This window comes from Orussus abietinus, unplaced genomic scaffold (assembly GCF_000612105.2).
Source record: "Orussus abietinus isolate OABI.00-Male unplaced genomic scaffold, Oabi_2.0 scaffold4, whole genome shotgun sequence".
NCBI lineage: Eukaryota > Metazoa > Arthropoda > Insecta > Hymenoptera > Orussidae > Orussus > Orussus abietinus.
Window position 1 is genome coordinate 1,371,113 of NW_019396014.1, and position 21,284 is coordinate 1,392,396.

Sequence of the window (21,284 nt, forward strand, 5' to 3'; positions counted from 1 at the left end):
TCCAACCTGCCGGTACATCCTCACTCCTGAATCTTACTCGCGATCCGTGCCTCCAGATCCGATAGCCATTACGACATATTAAAAAAAAACCGTCCTATTGTTGCAGAAGAGGGCCAGCCGAGACGTCTTCGACGAGAAGTGGTCCTCCTGACGGAAGACAGGAACCTGAGAGTGAAGGCCCTGGCCAGGGACGTGCCGGTCAGGGAAGTACCCGATTTCATGCAATGGGCGGGTCTAGGATGAGTAAAGAGCTCGATTAAGCCCGTTAATAAAAATCACCCAACTCCGAAGACAAGCAAGCCAGCAGATCTCCAGATCGTCGCCGATTGGTCGAAGCGACCGTTCTCACCACGTAAGTTCCACCTAGGGCCAGCAGTGCTCGATCGCCAGAGAATAAGGATCTTCGATTGCGCTAGTAAGAACCTCTGAGGAAGCTAAAGGAAACGTCGAGAAGATACCCCTGCCGGTGCGCGCGCTACAGGAAAAGGTTGACATTTGACGCGTGACATATGACATGTGACACGAGTGTCCCGCGAGAGGACCCAGGAGTCCTGGGCTGCGTCACCCTGTGTAGCTTCGCCCTGAACCGAGGAGTCGGAAGCCACGTTCGATGAACGACGCGAGAGATATCCGCTGGTCCAGCGAATACAAAGCATGGAGAGATATCAGAGGGGTACGGCGTGATAGGCGAAGGGAAGGAAGGAGAAGAATAACGATCAAGGAGAGCAAGAGCGAGGCATTATCGATTAGAGAAGAAAGGTTACGGAGAACGGGAAAAGCAAGATGGCGGCTCGAAGAGACTCGTCGGCGAGGAAGGACGCGGCCGCGGGGAGGAAGGAGATTAGTTCCCGGCGTTTTTTACTTCCCACGTTGATTTTATCCAACCGGCCGGCCATTTATTGTGGCCGGCTTGTGTATCCTTTAATCGTGTTTATAATATATTTGTAACATTTTCTCGAATGTACATTGGATCCTTGCGCCCTCTGGCGGGGCGTCGGTTCTTCGGTTTAGTTGTTGGGACCTCTTCGGAGGAACTCGCGCCCGCGGTCTCGACGATTCGCCCCCGATCGGCAGAGCAGGCGCGAGTACGCCTTAGGGAAAAGGGGGCTTCTTCGAGTTTTCGAATTTTCCGGCCCAGAGGGAGGCGGAAAGTGGAGAGGGGAGGGCCTTCGATCGCTTCGATCGACCCGATTGATCGAGGGGGGTCGTCGGGGGTGCGCCTCCTCTCTTCGGGGAGATCGCTCGTCGCCCTCTTCGGGGCGGGGGCTTTTTTCGGAATTTATCCGCGCCCGGTGTACGTACGCGGTGTTCGGCGAACTCGGTCGCGAATTACTCCTTAAGGCAACAGTAACCTTAATATTAACACTGGACCTGTGCGAATAACGGACGACTCGAATCTAGGCGAACGGCCTGTCCGATTTGATCTTTTCCGAGTCGAATTCTCTCCAAAAAATGGCCGAGCTGAAGTCCTAACTCCACTTGATGGTTTTTAACATAGAGAAATTTTCTTCACCGAATTAAAGACACGGAGTGACGGTGAACCGGTCAAAATCGTCACGTAGATTTTGCTTCATAGAGGTAACGAACATTCTTATGGCGTTTTATCCTGGATCTTTTTTCCTCTCCTGGATGAAGCGCTATTGGAATGTTTTAATCTTTTTTTTTTTTGTTTTTTTCCAGTGCGGTCAAATACTTCACAGAGAAATAGCGTTGTAACTAGGAAGGAAGATTTAAAAATTCTTTGTTAACATGCGCGTGGAGCTTTTTGCAGATTTTTCTCTTCGGAGGAACAGACTTCCTTGAAGTCCTTGAAGACTCGTGGCTTGGCGGTTCGTTGTCACTCGGTGTCACAAGTAAGTAGTAAAGATTTAGGATTACTGGAGAAAAGAATTGAATAGGGTTAGAGAAAACTATCTTCTTAAGAGAAAAAATTATATATAGGACATGTTGAATTATTCGAGCCAAGGTACTCGAATTGTTTTATTCAATAAGAGCAACGATCGCTTTATTGTTTCTGATAAAAAGAGCAATTATTCGATCGCTTCGTAAGCACAGCCGTTTTTCCCGAAGTGCGTGTGTGTATGTGTGTTTATTTTTAGCTCCGTTTTGGTATCTATAATGCACTTTTCAGAGCCGTCGTAGGAACGATTACTCCGGACAATTCTGACAAATGTAGATATTTATTACGAGTCCAATTTTTATATTTCTACGTTCCCTTCCCCAAGTGTCGTACACGTCTTGCAAAAGGATTTCAGTTTTTAGATATGAATTGTACATTCTAATCGTGAACTTACCTTTTAACGTTCCAAGTCCTGCTTGTTTCGGTCCCCCTTTGCAAATCATTGGAAATGAAAAATGATATTCCTAAATGGTACCGTCATATCTATATCTCGTTCAATCGAATTTTTACATATACTCGTACATATAAGATTACATATGATTGAAATTCAAATTGCATTGCTCGACCTTTAGAATGCAATTTCGCATGCAGTTTTACTCCTCTCCTGAGCGCATCCGTGTAATTGGTGTAAAAAATTGAGATCTTTCTTCTTTTTTTTTTCTTCTTTTTTTCATTCTTCGTACGCAAAGACAAGAATAAGTACCATAATTTCGACAGAGCGTGGAATATAATTATAAAGCGAGAACACCAAAAAAAAAAAAGAAAAGAAAAAGAGGCCATCGAAAGATCAGGTCGAACGGCGCTCTTCGATACCGAGGTCGACCAGTCGAACGTTAGCGTTATTCGCAGAGGCCTAATTAACGCGTTAACATTGCAGTATACTGCTATACGGATAATGTTACAGTTAGTGGTAAGCGGCGGGTTGTAATCGAGCTGTAATACAGGTACAATCGATTACGAGCAACGAGGCGGATCGATCGGATCCACCGTTGGAGAACGACGGTGCGCACTTTGTATTTTTCTTACGGCCCCACGACTGCTCGGGATTTTATGCACTGTCAGACTTAGCGATTAGGCTAGTTCATAAGCGAGGCTAACGATTAATCCTGTAAGCGAAGGGCCCGTTCTCCGAGCGCGAGAAAGAGGGCTAGACTAGGGAAGAAAAAAGCGAGCCAGAAGCGACGAAAAATGTGGAGCCCAAAAAAAAAAGAAACAGCGTCTAGGCAAAATGCGCAAGAAGGCGAACATTCCGACCGAAAGTTTCCGCCAGATGACCCTCTTTCTCCGAGAAAGGAGATGGAGACGAGAGGCCAATGTTCGTCTTCTTCTTCTTCGAGGTTGAGGTGACATGAAAGTGGCATTCGGAGGGTCAATCGTTTATGAAACCATTCTATGAACTGGCTGTACCGAATCGTTTCAAGCTTTACTACGTGAACATAGAGACAATAAGGAAGGTTCTGACGCTCATGAAATTTCATTTCTTATAGCAAATTTTAACAATGCCTATGAACAGATTTTAAAAAAAATTGAAATTCGATGAGTTTCAGGACTTTTCTTTTACCCTCCATATTCACACTGTAATGTTTGAAATTATTCGGTACACTCAGTTTGGAGGAAAGTTTCATAAACGAAACCTCAGCGGCGCCACTTCCGCATCGCCTTAAACTGCGGAAGAGAGGTGGTCCAAGCGGTACACTGAGAGACATCAATGCCCTCCCATCCTGCACAGGCAATGCCGTATCTGCAGGGGAGGCATTCATGTCCGCCATTGTACCATTTGCCGATTTAGGACAAAAAGGGATGCTTGGTTCACCTTTCTTTCCAGGTTTCCTCCTTGGCGACTTTGTCCAGATCTCGAGGGGGTCGAAAACGGGCGCGAAGAGCCAATCGAGGTTAGAACGATCGAAAGCCTCGGGACCGCGAGATCGAGTGCGAGAGTGCGAGGAAAGATCGAGTCCTATTTTTTGACGAGTTACGATTACTTAACGATCGGTAGCGAATGACAAGCATAGAAGAGAGGGAGAGCCTGAGAACGTGTGGAGAGTAAGAGAGAGAAAGAGGAAAGGGGGCGGAGCTGAATACTCGAGTGTTAATTTTAATCTCACGAGGATGGTAGTACGTTCCAGTAGAGTGGTTAGACGTACGAAAATGTATGAATAGCAAGTAATCGATACGAAACCTCTAGGAGAACGGTAGATTAGACTCTCGGTCGACTCTCGTGAATATACGTTCTAACGAAATTGCGTTTGTTTGCTGCCCCGAAAGTATTCTAGTGTATACATTGTTTCGTTTTCTTTTTCTAAGCTAACACGATTTACTAGGAGTAAAAGCTGAATGCGAATGTTGTCGGTCGCAGATTGGTCCGCGATCAAGCGGCGGGGGTGTTATTGATAATAATCGCAAGTTTAGGGTGACTTCCCGGCTTCGAGTCGAGCAGGACTGGGATCGGTTTGAGAGCTCCTGTCTCCCCACCAGAGGCGTACAGTAGACCCCCGTAAATGGCGACCCCCGTCCAGCGCGGTTTCCCGTAACGTTGTAAATCAACCTCGCACTATGTAACCCTTCTTCCACCTTGTAACGTAAATAAGAAACTCTATCTTTTTATAACACGTATCGCGTCAGACTAACCGCCTTTTGATGGCTTATCACCGCCTTTCCGATGGCTTATCAGTCCCTCGCCGCGCTGCACCGTGAAAGGGAACTTCATATCTTGGAAGGCCGTAGAGAGTCTCTTATAAAGCGATCCCTTTAATCTTTACTCCGGGACCTGTTCTCCGCGTAATAACGGAGGTCCACTGTACTCGAAGAATTCCCAATGGTGGGGAGGCAGAGGTGGTCAAACCGTACCCCGCAACAAGAGCCGTGCAAGAACCCTGGCCTGCATCCGAAGCGGTTTAGCGAATTACCCCACTCTTTTTCCCATTTCCACGTCGAAACCTCCAAACGAAGAGGTATAATATCACCTAAAATCCGCATTGCCCACTAAATGTATACTTCCGCCGCGCGAGGGGAACTCAAGAATCGAAAAGTTAAAACTCTTAACAGTTGCCTTGACAAACGGGAAGCGTGCAAGGGGTGCGTCCCTTCTCGAATAGACTCACTTTATTAACGTATTACTCATAACTTCAGCACAGCCGCGCCGACGACCGCTTGACGGGACGACGGACGACGCGACGCGGGAAACATGGCGCCTCGCCGCCATTGTTCTTCTTCCGCTAGAGGGGATTTTAACACGGTAGATTTATCTAGATGCGTATCAGAGGAGGATGGCGCGAAAGGTGGACCAGGGTAGTTAGGGGGAATTAAAGGTTAAGCGTAGGGATGCCAATGGAAGCGACGCCATTTGCCGAAGAAGCGGCCGCCTCGGAAGGGACGCGGACGCGGCGTCCTCTTTCAGCTTCCGGTCCCCTTCCGGGGATGTCCACGTCGTTGCAACCTTCGTCTTTCCTGGTAGCTCGCTGGCGACGACCACGCAAATCCTCCGACACGCATCGCGAGTATATCAACGGTTCCCACTCGATTCGTATTCTGTCTCAGGAAACGTCGCAACTTCACCGGTACCACTGGTAGCTAGGTTAACTCCCTCGCCATCCACGGGAAGGGACGAGAAAGAGAGAACAATGATGTCGCTATGGTGTTACCACTTTTGATTATTCAATAAAATGAAAGTAACGTTGAGTGGGAGTCCCTTTCCTGTGCGTCCGCCCCCGAAGCGTTCTCCAGGTAAGTGAGGCGGCCATTTTGGTTCCCCGTATCGAAACGGGGATGCAGAAAACGTCTCGTAAAGTCGTTCGTTTATAGAATACGCCGAGGGTCCGGCGCCTCGGTGGACGAATCATAAAATTCCTGACAGAGTTCCTTGACCCGATCGTTAAGGAACAAGAGGAAGGGGCAAAACGCTGCCCTGACGTATCGCCATCAGGTGTCGGGCCGAATGCGTCGCCGCGAATTGCAGGACCGGTCCGAAATCGGTGGTCAAAAACGGCGTCCTCCGCGATTCGGTGGAAAAAGCCGTCCTTGTCGAGTTTCGCGCGAGAGAGCACGAGAGTGCGTACGTGCGAAATGCGCTTACGCGTAGGTTTTTACCTGTGCGCGTGCGGCGTTCGCGTACACGTTTACGGGGTGCCCACAGGTAAGACTCGCGACCGAGCGGCGATACCTGCGCGGTGCAAGCAGCTCGTGACTTTTTACCAAAGTGTCCGTTGTAAACCGTTAGCGGTACACCTTCCACCTCCTCCGGTCGCTCTTCGAGGGAGCTTCTTGTCGACAGCGACAACCTCGAGGCGCGATGCAGGCCGATCTCCTTCGGGACGTCTTCCCGACCAGTACCCCGACTCAAAACTGCCGATTATCTTGAAATCGGCCTATCCAAGAGAAAGAAAAGGGCGAAGAGACAGCCTTAAGCGCTGGCCCCGGGACATCGAACCGGTTGCGAGCTTCCGCCACTCTCGTGCTTTCCTTTCCTCCCTTTTAATACCGCGGTCCAAAAGAAAGGCGTATTAGCCTTACACGCAGTGACCGGTCTCCTTCGTTTTTCCATCGGGCAATCTAAATAATTTTACAGCGAAAGGACGTTCGCTTATAGAAACCCGGTCCGGCGTGCGCTTGGCGCGAGACTCCGCCGCGCCTCTTGGTATACTGGGAGACATCAATGCCCTTCCATCCTGCACAGGCGATGCCGCATCTGCAGGGGAGGCATTCATGTCCGCCATTGTACATCTTCCTCGCTCGACCGTGATCCTTCCATGTCTTCCGAGACGCGGCTCCGCCCATCTCCGAGGTTTTTAAATAATGTAGAAACCTCTCTAAAGAGCTTCTCTTGAAAAATAATGCAAACTGCATTCCTCCCGATTTTCGTCGACGCTTCCGCGTAGGAACCGAGGTAGGGGGGGCGATCTCGAGCGAAAAGGAGTTTCGTGCCCGGAGAACTCCCCGGGGACGATAAATTAAGGCCCGACTCGTTTTAAGGCCCCCGTCCCGCGGCGAACATGACTTCGAGCTGGACCCGCGAGTACACGCTCGCTCATGAGTGCACCTTAAGCTAAATGCACGTTGCGAGAGCCAGGGTCAAGCCTGGACCACACAGCCGCAGTCGTAACTCAGGCCTATTATATTTCGCGATTTATTTTTCCCCTCCCCCTCCGGGCCAGCCGGGCTTTCCTTATTTTTCCTTTTCGAAAAGCAGCCTCCACCTCGCCGCGGGAACAATGGCGGCGAATTTCGCGGGTCTTCTTGCCGGTTCGCAAGTCTACCGTGACGCCTCCACCTGTGCGGCGTTAACGGCCCAGCCAATAGCCGTTATCAGGGCCTCGCGAATCCTCGACGAAGATCGAGATCCAACCTCGATTCCCCTTAAAAAATCCCAACACATCCAAAGCCCAAAGATGGCTCCCAAAATTCTCTAAATCCAACCTAGAACTCGACTGCATATCTACCTTTTCACAATTTTATAATCGATACACTTGGTAGAAATTAATATTCACCACATTCCCTGCGAACAGGGAAATGAAATGTCTGTAGTAACGTAATTATTAGTAACTGTTAGAAACTATGTCTTATTTTTCTGGGCATACCTTTCCTTCAACCCCTTATTTGTTTACAGAGCGCTTCCTCTTAACATGGATCTGAAATCCGAATTTTAAATGAAACCTTTCTTTTTTTAACTTATCCAATTAAATAAATAAATTTTTAATAATGTTTGTAGCAATTTCGTAGTCGAATTTTCAATCTGAAATGGAGAATTTTGAATGAAACCATTCTTTTATAATATTTCAAATAATGCTTTTACCTCAAGGAGCGGCCGCCAGAAAGATGGCGTTAGTTTCGCCGGGCGGGGCGGTTAGGCCGTAAATCATAGATCGCTCTGATCAGATTTCGATCGGTCCGCGGCATTGTGCTCGGCTCGGATCCCTCGGAGACAATGCCCCACTGAATCAAGCGCGGGATCGGGGAATCCCGGCCCGGTCACGTGATCTCCAGGGCCGCTTACGTAATCGCCGCGCGCGGTTTCGTTCGAGTCGACTCACCGATTGCGAGTCAGTCGTCATCCTTCGAGCGTCATCGACGTTCGTCACCGAGAGGCCTCGAGCGACGTCACGGGAAGATCCGGATTCCTCTGGGACGCCTCGTGACGCCATCCCGAGAAAGGCGTCAAACCTGCGGACCCTAACCTATAAAAGCCGAGGGGATTTCTGAAGAAACAATATTTTTTATCAATTGATGGCGGACTGGATATAATGTATGCTAAAATAATATGACTCGTGAAATAATCGCAATACCTAATAAAAATACCGTTTTTTTATCTGTAGTCTAAATGGATAAAAGACGTCATCTAACGCTAAATATGAGGGACGAGTACAAGCTACATTGTTTAAAATAACGTAAACGAACGATTGCATTTTTGTTTAGAAGCACATATGAAATGAAAATACTCATAAAATATGTGGTAATAGGATATGTAGGATTTTTCCCGAGTAGGGTATAAGTACTTAGATTATGGACTCGCCGCAATTTAAAAGAATCCGAGGCATGCGAAACTCGTACCCTCGGACACTCTCGCTGCAGGTAGCCCATACAAAAGTTGGCATAGAGGATCTACATGCCCAATTCCTTATGCATAATGCATGAGCAATTTGTATAAGCGATTTTTCACTCGGGGATGCCTTAAGCGACTCCGCGAGAAGATCCGGGTTCCGCTCGAACGCGGCCGGCTTTATCACTTAAAGGACGGGTTATTTTTCTCCGCGAGCATATTCCGGGTATTCCGCATGTCGAGTGTACCGTAGATATACCATACGTAGGAAAAAAAAGGGGGTCTGTCCGTCCGGTCTCGAAAGTCTCGTCTCCAGGACGAGCGCAGGACCCGATCCCGCTGCACCGCTAACCCAGTGTCCCCGAAGCCTGGAACCGTCGGAGGGTCGGTAATAAATGATAAAAAGAGGAGGGAGGATAAAAAAAGAAATCCGACTTCGTCCACCGAATCGTGGAGCGCGCTTTTTAACCCGCGGATTCAGGTGTAGGACGTCCCCGTGGACGGTGGTAATGATATAACGTTCCCGGTATTCGCCACGGCGCGGTGACTGGCAAACGGCGGTCATTATTAAGACGTTACCGGTACTCGGGCATAGGTAAAGCAGCACATCCAGCTGGTCCACGTCGGGGACCACTGGGTACCAGGACGGCAGAGCCGATTCGAGGCCCCGATCCTGAGAAATCGGCCGAGGAAGTCGCGCGCTCCCGTTAGGAGGGGCGGCCCCCTCGGTGGCGCTCGAAAGTGAATTATTGCCCCCCACAAATCAGAGGCCCAATTCCCCGGGAGCGTCGCGATCGTTTACCGAAGATCGCTATCGAGCATCGAGCCGGCGACGCCGGCCGATCGATCGATCACGTAACCGGGTAGCGTTCCAGAGGCCATCGCTTATTTATACCGGCCAGGTGAGCGATTCGCGCATACCCGATCGAATCGCGACCGCCGATCCGACCGGCCATCGGATTCCTCCGATCGGTCGGCGCGGGCGATCCTTCTTTTCGCGTAATTCCTGCATCGCGATCCCATTCAGATGAGAGCCTGAATTGATATGAAAGCGTCATTCTACATATACATAAAGCGTGAAAATATTTAGAAAAATTTCCTACAAACTAGGTGCACAATCATTTGAAACGTCAACACGTGATTATGAAAATCCCAAGGAAGAACGTGATGCTCATAACAAAAAGTATGTATTCTTGTTTCTAGTCTAGGATAAATTAAAAAGAAAAAACGTATTAAAAATGAAATTCAAGTTTCAAGACCTCCATTAATCATGTGTTAAAGTTTCAGATTATTCCGTGCATCCTGTTTAAAGACAAGTATTATATATGTTTTAACGTTTTGATATATGTGCCCATAATTATGAAAGTGGTCTAAGTCAAAATTAAAAAAAAAAAAATGAGTTTATCAATTATTTCACGCCATATTATTTCAAACGAAATTAATTCAATGTAATTTCGAAACAAAAAATATATGACTTGGACCACTTTCATAATTATGGGCACATATAGTATGTTCCTTTCATATCAGCTTCGATGATATGTTGGTTAAAGGAGTACGATCTAAAATCGGCATTTGTCCGCCATTTTAATCCGCGGTGACCCATACGCGCGTTGCCCCGGTCGAGTGCATTCCCATGGTCGCATCCGATCGGAGTCGGCATACCGGTCGGTACGCTCGGTGGCGCCAAGGAGCGCTCGCGCGGAGGAGCCGTGCGTTCTCACGCACGCCCTGCACGCGGACCGAGGGAGCGAGAGCGCGAGACGGAGAGCGGGCGCCCGCGGGTGGGAGAGAGACGCGACGAAGTGCCCCGCGCGACCGCCGCCGCGGGAATGGCGAGACCAGCCGCGCGCGCGCGGAGTGGGGGACCGCGCTGCGCGCGCACCTGGTCACGTGGCCGGGCGGGCGCGAATCCGCGAGCGCCGGTGCACTCGTTTGGATCGCTCATTGGCACTCGGACGGCCCGACTCTTCGGGGCCCGCCGCGTGGAGGAGCGAGAGGACCTCGGGTCGCACGTGTTCGGGATCGGAGAACGAGTCCCGGCGTCTGGCGCGCGGAAAGGAACGGAAAAATGCCAGGTGTTAATAATAGAATCGGAACTGCGATATCACCGGGGCATGGTATAGGACGGCAAAAGGAAACTGACCTCGGCAAAATGGCCAATTACCCACTCGCCGGAACTGGTATGCCGTGATTGAATAGCGATCGCTCTCGGCCGTCTTGGCAATTATTCCCTGACTAACGTAATTGTCGTGATTTCCTCGAGTTAGCCGGTGCATTAGCAAATGAGCTTTGCTTAGCGCCGGGTTTTTAGCCGGCGCCGCGATGACTTCGTAGCGATAAGAAGCTCTAAGAGGATGGGAGGCTTATCATTAAATTATATTTCCCGGCTAATGCAATGGGCATTACGCTGTGGTTTGAACATGGATCGCACGTCGTCGAACGGATCTTTCGCCGTTGTTCTTGACTTTTCACCGCCAACTGTTTTCCCAGGAAATTTACATGACCGCCATGGCGACGGGCCCTGATCTGCTAGTCATTTAGATTGCCGATTCGCACTTGGGCCCCGATGGTGCAGACTAGGAAGAGCATCGGACCGAACGTGTTCGGGATCGGAGAACGAGTCCCATCTGAATCGAGCCGCCATCTTGTCGAAGGCTAATCAGAGGCCGCCTTGGCGTCTGGGACTCTGATCAGGAATAGGCCAGACGATCGCGTCTGATGGGAATCCTAATCAGGGAAAAGGAACTACTTCCATGAAAAACGTCATATAAACATCCCTTGAGTTACACTCGAGGCGGAAAAGAAAGCGAAGAGGATTTTCAGGGCGCAATCCGGGAACTGGGGAAATGAAGATCCCAATAAACTAGATGAAAATTAAATTTTATATAATAAAAGAAAAATAATTATCGACGTAACACGTATTCCCCCTAGCTCTTTGTGCGTTTTGCGGTATTTTTTCCCATTTTTAGAAAGAGGTAACGCCTTGGCCTGAATTATGCATTTTAACTTCATTAAGACACTGCAAGACGACTTCCAGGTGTACGCAGAACCGGCGAATTATTCCCCCGGAAGGTTTAAATCGATGTAATTTAATCAAGGAAGACATGAATTAAAAGCAGAAGAATTTCATTACGATCATGAACGTTGTTTGTATTCCCCTAGCTTCTTGAGCGTCTGGGACCCCGATCATGAACAGGCTAGACGATCGTACGGGAACGCCCGCCAAAGCTCCCAGGAATTCTAAAAACAGCCTCGAAGGGGAAACGATCCCACGATCGCGCGTCGGAATAAGTCGAGAGATCGATCGCCGAAATAAAGTAATCGCGGCGATGCAATTTCGCCTCTCGCTTCCGTTGATCCGAGCCTAGGGTTCCCATCGGGACGAGCTCGAGGAAGGGGCACGGGTCGGAGCAGACTAGAATCTTAATCGGGACCAAAGGGTTATCTCGAGTAAAAGGAGGAAACACTCGGACGTAATCCGGAGTTGATAAAGGGTCGCCTTAAATCACGGATTCCTTTCCTGGATGAAAGTTCCAAGGAACTGCCGGAGACGTCCCATCGCCCGAGGACTCGTCAAGTGGAATTCATTCCCGTCTTTCGACCCCATCGGCATTGCGTGCCTGAGGAACTCGTGCATCGATTAGAAAAATTCGTTCTATCGATAAAAAGGACGGCTCGATACTAATGGGGAGCACCGAGGGGACGGAGGAACCTCGCCGCGGGTCTCTTCGAGTTCCAGGAGGAATTATCGAATTATCGGCACGATTACGGTGAACGGGCCTCGATCGAGACCCCGGCCAATTCGAACGGAGGGATCTCTTCGGCACTGGACCACCCACGTACTTAGCCTCCGTAGTTATTAATATTATTAGACGTTTCGTCGCGCAACGAGCGCCGCGTAACGGTACGTCAACCGCGAGCTAGCTCGTGCTCGGCCTGCACGAGGAAGACCGAGGGACTTTTCTTGCTCGTTCCGTAATTCAGGATAGGCTCCTCGGACGGACAATCGAGTTCATTGTCTTCATCCTCGATCCTGCTCCCAGCATTGAATCATTACGCTAACCACCGGCGGATCGAATTATCCAAAATCTCGCCGAGATCCTCCACCATAAGTCCGAGGTATCGGCTCGCGTCGGCTCCATGAGGTTACGTGGGTTGGGCCAACCCAACTTGTGTATAATTACATTACCGTGGTACCGTGATATATATACATTACCATGTTAACCCGTAATACGTATAATTTCAGTTTACATCTCGTGGTTTATTTTTTACCCAGGAACGCAGGGCAAATTTCGTACTTCCAGGCGATATGATCTTCCGGGGGAAGTGCGTCTTTGCGTTCTTCAGTTGTGTATAAATACATAATCGTGATATATGTATATTACCATGTTAAGCCGTAATACATATAATTTCAGTTTACATCTCGTGGTTTATTTTTTTTACCCAGGAACGCGAGGCAAATTTCCTACTTCCAGGGGATGTGCGTTTGGTGGAAGCGATGGAACCCTGAAATGCGTCTTTGCGTTCTTCAGTTGTGTATAAATACATAACCGTGATATATGTATATTACCATGTTAAGCCGTAATACATATCATTTCAGTTTACATCTCGTGGTTCATTTTTTACCCAGGAACCCGAGGCAAATTTCCTACTTCCAGGGGATGTGCGTTTGGTGGAAGCGATGGAACCCTGAAATGCGTCTTTGCGTTCTTCAGTTGTGTATAATTACATAACCGTGATGTATGTATATTACCATGTTAAGCCGTAATACATATCATTTCAGTTTACATCTCGTGGTTCATTTTTTACCCAGGAACGCGAGGCAAATTTCCTACTTCCAGGGGATGTGCGTTTGGTGGAATCGATGGAACCCTGAAGTGCATCTTTGCGTTCTTCAGTTGTATATAAATACATAACCGTGATATATGTATATTACCATGTTAACCCGTAATACATATAATTTCAGTTTACATCTCGTGGTTCATTTTTTACCCAGGAACGCGAAGCAAATTTCCTACTTCCAGGGGATGTGCGTTTGGTGGAATCGATGGAACCTTGAAGTGCGTCTTTGCGTTCTTCAGGGTCTTAGGGCTTTTCTTCCCATGGCCCCTGGCGAGACTTATCCACCCTGGTAACCCGTCCATCATGTAAATACCCAGACTGGGAGATCCTAGATCTCAGATCCTAGATCCTAGATCCCAGATCCTGGAACGGTACTACTTCCCATGTACCACATAATGTAATGACGGCCATTATGACATAATGATCCGCCAATATCGCGAGGCGCGACCAATCCGATGCCTCTTTCGCCAATGGTACCTCGTCATCCAAAGCGAATAGCATAACAGACCCTGGTGCGTGACGTGTGCCAGGACCCTGGTTTCTCTCATTTTCATTTACATCGGGAAAAAGTACCAAACGACTCTACACCCTAGGGAAATGACGCGGATTAAGTGGGACGTCCCCGCGATTGATTCGTGATCGGGGTTGCGTAGATGTACAAATCCATATTCCACATATCATGTGTGCCCATAATTATGAAAGTGGTCTAAGTCAAAATTAAAAAAAAAAAATGAGTTTATCAGTTATTTCACGCCATATTATTTCAAACGAAATTAATTCAATGTAATTTCGAAACAAAAAATATATGACTTAGACCACTTTCATAATTATGGGCACATGTGATGTATGAAAGTGGGCTGGACCAGCAAAAAAATAGTCTACTACAGGAAATCCCGCCGATCCTTGGGGAAAGGAACACCAATAACCGACGATCACTAGTCATGAGATCAAGATTGATTAATGGTAAATCAGGAGATTTTTATTTTTTAAGTGAACGCACAATCTTAGAAATAATTGTGTCCGTTTCCCGCCACAGGTCGACGTAGAGAGGGATTTGTGCGAAATTCGAAAAATGTGGAAGGACTGATCGGAGGCTCGAAGAGGTCAGAATCGATCGATCGGCGATTCGAAGGCCAGTCGGAGAGCTCCAGGTCGGAGGTCAAGCGAGATTCGTCGAAGATTCTGACGTCGGACCTAAAGATAGGTCGACGGCGTCGGTCGGGCTCGTCTCGAGGTCCGAGGAGGTCGTTATTCGAAGTCATTCGAATATCATCCTCGCAATACCACTAGACGCGGTCGTAAAGAGTCTGCGAGATGGGGATTCGAGAGGGGCGTCGCGTTTATACGAGAGTCGTTCGGAGGTTTTTTTCAGAAAATTCCCATGGCCGGCCTAAAATTACAATTTACATTCGGCGTTAATTTCCCGATAACGCAGTCGTCGATTCGCATTTCGCGAAAATCCTGGAGTGGCTCTTCTCGCCGTTTAACGGCGAGGCCGCGCATGACCGATCGAAGGCTCTCCGATCGTTACGAGAGCTCCGGTCCAGCGGAATTCCAGGTGAATTACGACGGCCGGTTAAAAAATTCCGAAATCACGGCCACTACTAACCCATTACGCGAATCGAGCGGCATTCCACGTATTTCGACGCGATAGTTGCGTGACTCGACTCTTGGAGGAAGGAATCGACCGCCACCTCTTTCCGCCTCCATGGAATGGCGTCGATGACGTCCAGATTTTGGCGAATCGCATTTGAACTCCAGAATGTCCGATAAGAAGATATCCCAAATGACGTCGAATTCAATTTTCCCGTTCCTTTCTCTGAACGCATTACCGAAAGAATGTCCAGCGGCGACGTGACTAATATCACACCTCCGCCATACCGGTGCGTGTGTGTGTATTAATGACATGCGTTAGTTTTACCGGTGAAACAAAATCCCAAAGGAATCTTCCGAGGAAAGTCCTTCCTCTTTAATCCGCCCGGTTAAAAAAGACGAGTTGGAGGCAAAATTCCCGAGGTAAACCGTCCCCGGGAGATCGCAGAAGAGGCGCGTCCGAAACTCCCGGTCGTGGCTTAATGGCGGACTCGGAGGAGGATAGCGATCGCGATCGCGATCTTCCGCGGCCCTGGGGCCTTAATGACGATCACGCCATTACGCGATCAATCCCCGTATTACCACCTCGGTAATATAGAGCTCCTAAATGCCGACACTCGGAGGGGCCGGTCCCTCCACCGAGGGGAGCGCACCGGGCCCGGTGCATTTTTCACGGGGATCCAATTTAGAGGGGCCCAACCGCGAGTCCCGGGCCCCCCATTATTACATGGGGCCCTTCTCGAGGGCCTTTAACATGCATCAATTATTCGGCACGATCGCCGGCCATTTAAGGTGGATCCACATCCTCGCGTATGCCCAACACGTGACCAATTGCGCCATACATCACGCTCGCGCGATTCTTCCCCCGCGATAATGTCGGGGTACGTCCTTCCTGCGTGCCGTACGAAATTCCTCCGTTTTCTTTTTTTTTCCCCCTTTATTCGCCCGTCTTTTTCCCTTTTTCGCTCGCCTCTGCTTGTCTTGCCTGGCGGTGGTGCTCGTCGAAAAAATTCCCAGGAGGATTCGAGGGGCAGTCCATTCTTCTTGGGTGCCCCCGATGCATCGCGAGATGGCCTTGTCTCGGGTACTCTGAAATTGATCGAATGTTAATCATTCCCAGAGGGGTGTCGATGTTTCTTCAGCGTACCGACGCCTCATGGGACGATGGCATTACCTCGGGTACTTTGAAATTAATCACGAATGTCAATTTCTCCCAGGGGAAGAGAGTCTGTCGATTTTCCCTCAGCGGCTCCGATACTCCTTGTATGATGAAGTTTAATAAATTCTCTGGATATCGATATTGCAGGCGATTTGGCGATAAATCCCGAGAAGTGAGCCATGTTTCGTGACGTTCCATACTTTTTCGGGAATTTCGAGCTAAGGTGTCTCTTCTGATCCCACATTCGAGGAGGGTCCTCCTCTCGTGGAGGAAGAGTGACACGTGGACGCGCGCACGTTACTCGGTGCACCGAGGGCATACATGCATAAACGAGGAGGAGTAATAAAACCAAAGTCTTCCTCTGATGCCGTCTAGACGGCAGACGAGCGGAATACAGTATGGTTTATTTTATACATATATACGTGTCCATGTCGGGGGTGCGCCTCTCGCGAGTTAACTCTCAGCTGGAGCAGCCAAAGGTCCGGGCACTCGTAAAGTCGAGCTTTTACGAGGAGACCGACTCACTTCCGAGCCTGCAGGTTCCTCGAGTCCCTCGGGTGGCACGCGTTCCCTCGGGACCACCTGAATAAATCCCCCGGACGGGATTCTTCGGTAGCCCGAAGAAACACTTCACATGGACACTTATGGAAAAATAAATAAAAATATAAAAAAGGAAAGCAACAAAATTACCAAGTGCCGAAGTCAGCCCGCCGTGGTTTTCGGACGATGCAAGGAAATATATATGAATATAATTTATGGATTTCATGGACCGAGCTATTCTGGGGTTCGGGTCTGTGATATGAGTTATGCTTAGGGAGGGCCCCGACATTTTTGGTCCCCGGGTCTTTCTCCTCCAATCCTAGGTCTAGGCTCACAGGATCATCTTTCTGGGATGGCCGGGAACCGGAAACGAATTTGCTCGGGCCTATCGAATCCGTCTCTGGAATGGCCGGCACAGTTCGCGAAACGATTCTTCGGCTCGAGCGTGGCCGATCGAATTCGCGCTACATTCGGCAAATTCGCGTCCACCCTTGACAAAGGGGACCCTCGTTACGGGCGTGTACGGAATAAAACGTCGGCCCCGCGATTGGTTCCATTTATCGAGGCATTGTCGTCGGTTTTCACGGCGCTCACTCCGGGAGCGCCGCGACGCGGTGGATCCTGCCGGGTGGAGGACGAGGACGCGGAGGAGATACTCGCGGAGGCGGTTGAACCGTCGCGAAATTTTCGCTTAGAGTTGAACGCACCTTTGGACACGAAGGCTCGGCAAAAAATCGACTTTTTCCCCCTTTCTTCGGTCCCCGGGGGACAAAAGAAGGAGCGCGATCGGCCAACTTCGTGGGCGTTAACCTCTCCGTGGTACCGCTCGGACATGTTTCGGATTCCTCCGTCGAATTCGGAACTAATGTCTCGATTGTTCGCCGCGAGGGGCCGAATTATGGATCGAATTTGACTCGGGACGGAGCTGGGTGAAACTAGGGTTTGGTTTTATTTCCGACGAAATTGGACCTCGACGCGGAACGACGCGTGGCCATCTTGAAAGTGAATCTTTCTCGGTGCTCGTTTTTCCGACGCTCGTTTAAAATCTTTTTCTAGCCCGTCGAAAGTCGCCCGATGATTAGTAGATATCGAGGGACACGCCCGTTAAATGTTTTCGTATACGTAAAATTCATTAATGGATGACTCGGTAAGATCCTTCGTCGGAAAGGGGCATTACGTAAGAGGCCGATTCGAACGAACGCATCGGGAAAAAATCCAGAGGAAAAAAGGATTCCGAGCGATGCTCGAGCGAATTCATAAACCACGCGAGTTGTGCAAATAACCGGGGGAAAAAAAAAGAAGTCCCGATGCATCAGCGCTTATGACATAAACCGCGCGAGAGAGAGGCTCCTTCTGTCCGGTTTCCGTTTTCACATCGTTTCGTGTTTCTAATAATAGAGGGAGGGAGGAAAAAGAAACCGCGCAATTATGTGTGCGCTTGTTGAGAATTTAGAGTTAGTTGCTGGGGAATTATGATGCTTATATTGGCCAATTAACAGCCAGTAAACCGACGTAATTGACGGTATTTCCTTTTCTAGCGTACACCCACATTCTTGAGCTAAGTACATGTTCTTTACGTTATACCCGGAAAGCGCACATTTATTTCACTCGAGTGAAAATTAACTCGCCTGGGAATCTTGTAAAAGGGTTCACATTAACGACACGCGAAACGCATTTCGAGGACTCCAAGAGCTTCGGTCGAAAAAAGTCGACAGAGCTCGCCGTTTCGTAAATTTCTGTTATGTTTGGATATATTTGTCAATTAGTTTTTATACCCGACTGGTATTACCGTAAATCGGAAAGTATCTCTGCTAGATAAAAACGTTCTTCGATTAAAGATGTTAAATCGATGCAGAAAGAGCGAGTAACGATTACGTTGAAGCCAAGGTTACCGTGTTGTATAACGCGTCGCAAGATATGCAGAGAGAAAAGACGTAACCTACTGAATCATTTTATTGTACACATAGCACATTTCTCTGTCGAAAAACATATATACTCGCGAAGTGGCATCACTTTACCGGCACGCCATCGCTTTAACAAAAAAGCCATGTCAGTCTCGTATTTCATACATTTTTTATATCCCTTCCAAATTTTCCACCTACTCTGAAAACATTCAATCTTTTACCGCACACTTCCTTCTCCAATAACTTGAGCAAATTTTTTAAAATACGCACATGCCTTGACCATAAATAGATTAAAAAGCCATTCGATTAAAACACGAAACGCGTAGAGTATTTACTTAACGCAGTTAAACAAATCTATTTTATTTACGAGCCAACTGGAATCTCACTCGGTTCGTTTGAGTACTTCTTCCGATATCGGAACGTATCGAGGAGCGAGAATTTATTTTCCATTTACTTTTCTCTCGTTTTAATTATCCTTTTCCATATAGAGAATACGTCTGGGGTATACATCACGGACGTATCGGCGGCGACAATGTATGGTCTTAGATAGCAGAGGAATTCTGTGCCAAGAAGCATTACTTTTGATTTTCTCCGACGAGCTGAAGAAGTGCGCGTCCTTGCGTCGGACAGCTTTCCTGTGCAGGCGCCGAGGCGTCGAAGTCTCCGCCGCGAGCAGCGATCACGTCGGCCAATGGACATCTGACAGAGATATAAGACGCTATCACTGATTGTTTTACAGTGCTCAACTGATATGTCAATTTCTTTCGAAGAGGCAATTTGTTATAATCTTGAATACATTTCTTCTTTGGACAAGGATTACTTATCAGAAGTGTCCACATATATTTCAGTTACATTTTAATGAGACATCACTTGCAAATATAATTCTTCATGTTGGTGACTCGACATGGATACTGCATTTCAAAATGTCGGTTTATCTCGATCTCCACGAAATCGTTTATTGCATAAGAATATTTCCTTGTCAACTGATTAAGTTGCATGTTATTTCTAGAAAATTTTTTCCTATCCCTTGTATTTCAAAGTGTTGGAATAATTTTCTATTTGGTGTGTGACGTTGGTGAGTATTGAAATTGCTTTTAATTTCTTTGGCGAACGAAAAACGTGCTCGTCCTTGCGCTGGACAGCTTTCCTGTGCAGGCGCCGACGCATCGAAGTCTCCGACACGATCGGTGCGCACGTCGAGACGTTTTAACGGACTGACGAGTGACAGCCGGTGTCAACGAGGTTTATTAATGACTGACGGTGACCCAATGATCGATCTCCTCGTATTCATTTACAAGGAGAAGAGGTCGAAGAAAAAGTGAACCGAAAGAAAACGATCAGTTGCCCGTCCAGAGTTTAAAGCTGATGGAACGACCCGTTCAAAGTGTTCGCCATCATTAAATCTTTACGTAAAACTTGAAAAAAGATTTATATAAAAATACAGTTTATAGCATTGCTTTCAGTATATCTCTCTAATTACATTTCGATCAATTTTAGATCGCATCAAAAAAGAAAGCTTGATAATACTTATATTTTAATTAGTAATAACGTCAAGCTGGAGGATATCGCGATCTTAGAATCGTTCTTCTACTTAATTCATACATCGACGTTGTCATCGTTTGTCGCGTTTAATCCAGTGCAGGGCTTATTTATACATTTATGGAATGCATTATTCATCCGCGGGTACTTTCGATTCGGCAATGAAAGCCAAACGGCGTGTCCCGTGTCTGTACGATTCCCGAGAACGGAAAGCGAGATGCGCCCTCGGGAGGCAAAGCGGGAGCTATCCTTCGAACCTGTGCCGGCGGCCACGTTTTATCGCCAATAAATCTGATTTATTGCTAATAAATTAGCGGAGGATCGGGCGGCCATTCGCAAAAACCGTGTGAATTAATCGCCGTCTCCTCCACGGCGGACGTTCTCCTCGGTGTAACGCGAAGGCGGGGGAAAAAAAGTTCTGGGGCTGGCAGAGACAGGGCGAGTTGGACCACCATAGGCCATTCCACCTTCGATGAATCGACCTCGCGTTTCCGCGACCAAAATTCGATTATTCGTCCCCTGTGCCGCAGGGTCGACAACCCGGTTCGATAATGAATAGCGATTCGTATTGGCGGCCGGTCTCCTCCCACCGAAGAAGCGCGAAAATGCCGATGGCCGGCGTCCAATGAGATCCCTTTCCTTTTTTCGACTTTTTTCCCCAACCCCTTTGAAATTCGGACGTCCCGCTGTTCCGCAATTAGGCCCACCTCGTGCAGCACTTCTTCATGACGTTTCGAAATCTCACCCCCCATAATAAGGTTTGCGCGAGTTCGTTTTGCCTTCGTTTCTCCTTGACGATGGCGTCTATGCTCGTCCTAAAGGGACCCGGGGAAGATCTTTGAATTTTAATCAACCGAATATAGCTTATGAGAGATCCCATGCAATTAGTCGGTATCACGCGGCGGAACTCCAGAGAACATGTATTCGTGTCATGGACGGCTTATGTTAATTTATCTCTTTGCTATGACTTGCCTCAATTTGAACAATCTAGAAACCCATATTCCTTGTGGTTATTATCGTTAATTAAATGAAGCACTGAGCAGATTTCGTTGATTTCGTCGGAATTAATTTAATATCTTTCGTGGTCTTCCCAGGGACGCCATTTTCTTCGAGGACTCGGAACGCACTTTTCGTCAAATTCGATATATTATATCGAATCCTGCTAATTAGAATGCCATTCAATATTTCTCTTTAACGAGGATTGGTTCAAGTATGTAAAATAAACTTTAAGGTGGAGTTTGTTTACCAAGTTGACGCCATAAAGAAGAATTTCTC

The 21,284-nt window shown here is 48.1% G+C and overlaps 1 protein-coding gene across 6 annotated transcripts in view; it reads left to right on the top strand.

Annotated features, from left to right (window-relative positions):
- Nucleotides 1–5,524, top strand: part of LOC105695728 (telomerase-binding protein EST1A) — a 93,274-nt gene extending 87,750 nt beyond the window's left edge. For all 6 annotated transcript variants that reach the window (XM_012417580.2, XM_012417579.2, XM_012417581.2 and 3 more), the window contains one exon: nt 107–5,524. In XM_012417580.2, the coding sequence (XP_012273003.1) occupies nt 107–243 (137 nt within the window). In that variant the 3' untranslated portion in view covers nt 244–5,524. The remainder of the gene's footprint in view (nt 1–106) is intronic.
- Nucleotides 5,525–21,284: the final 15,760 nt, after the last annotated feature.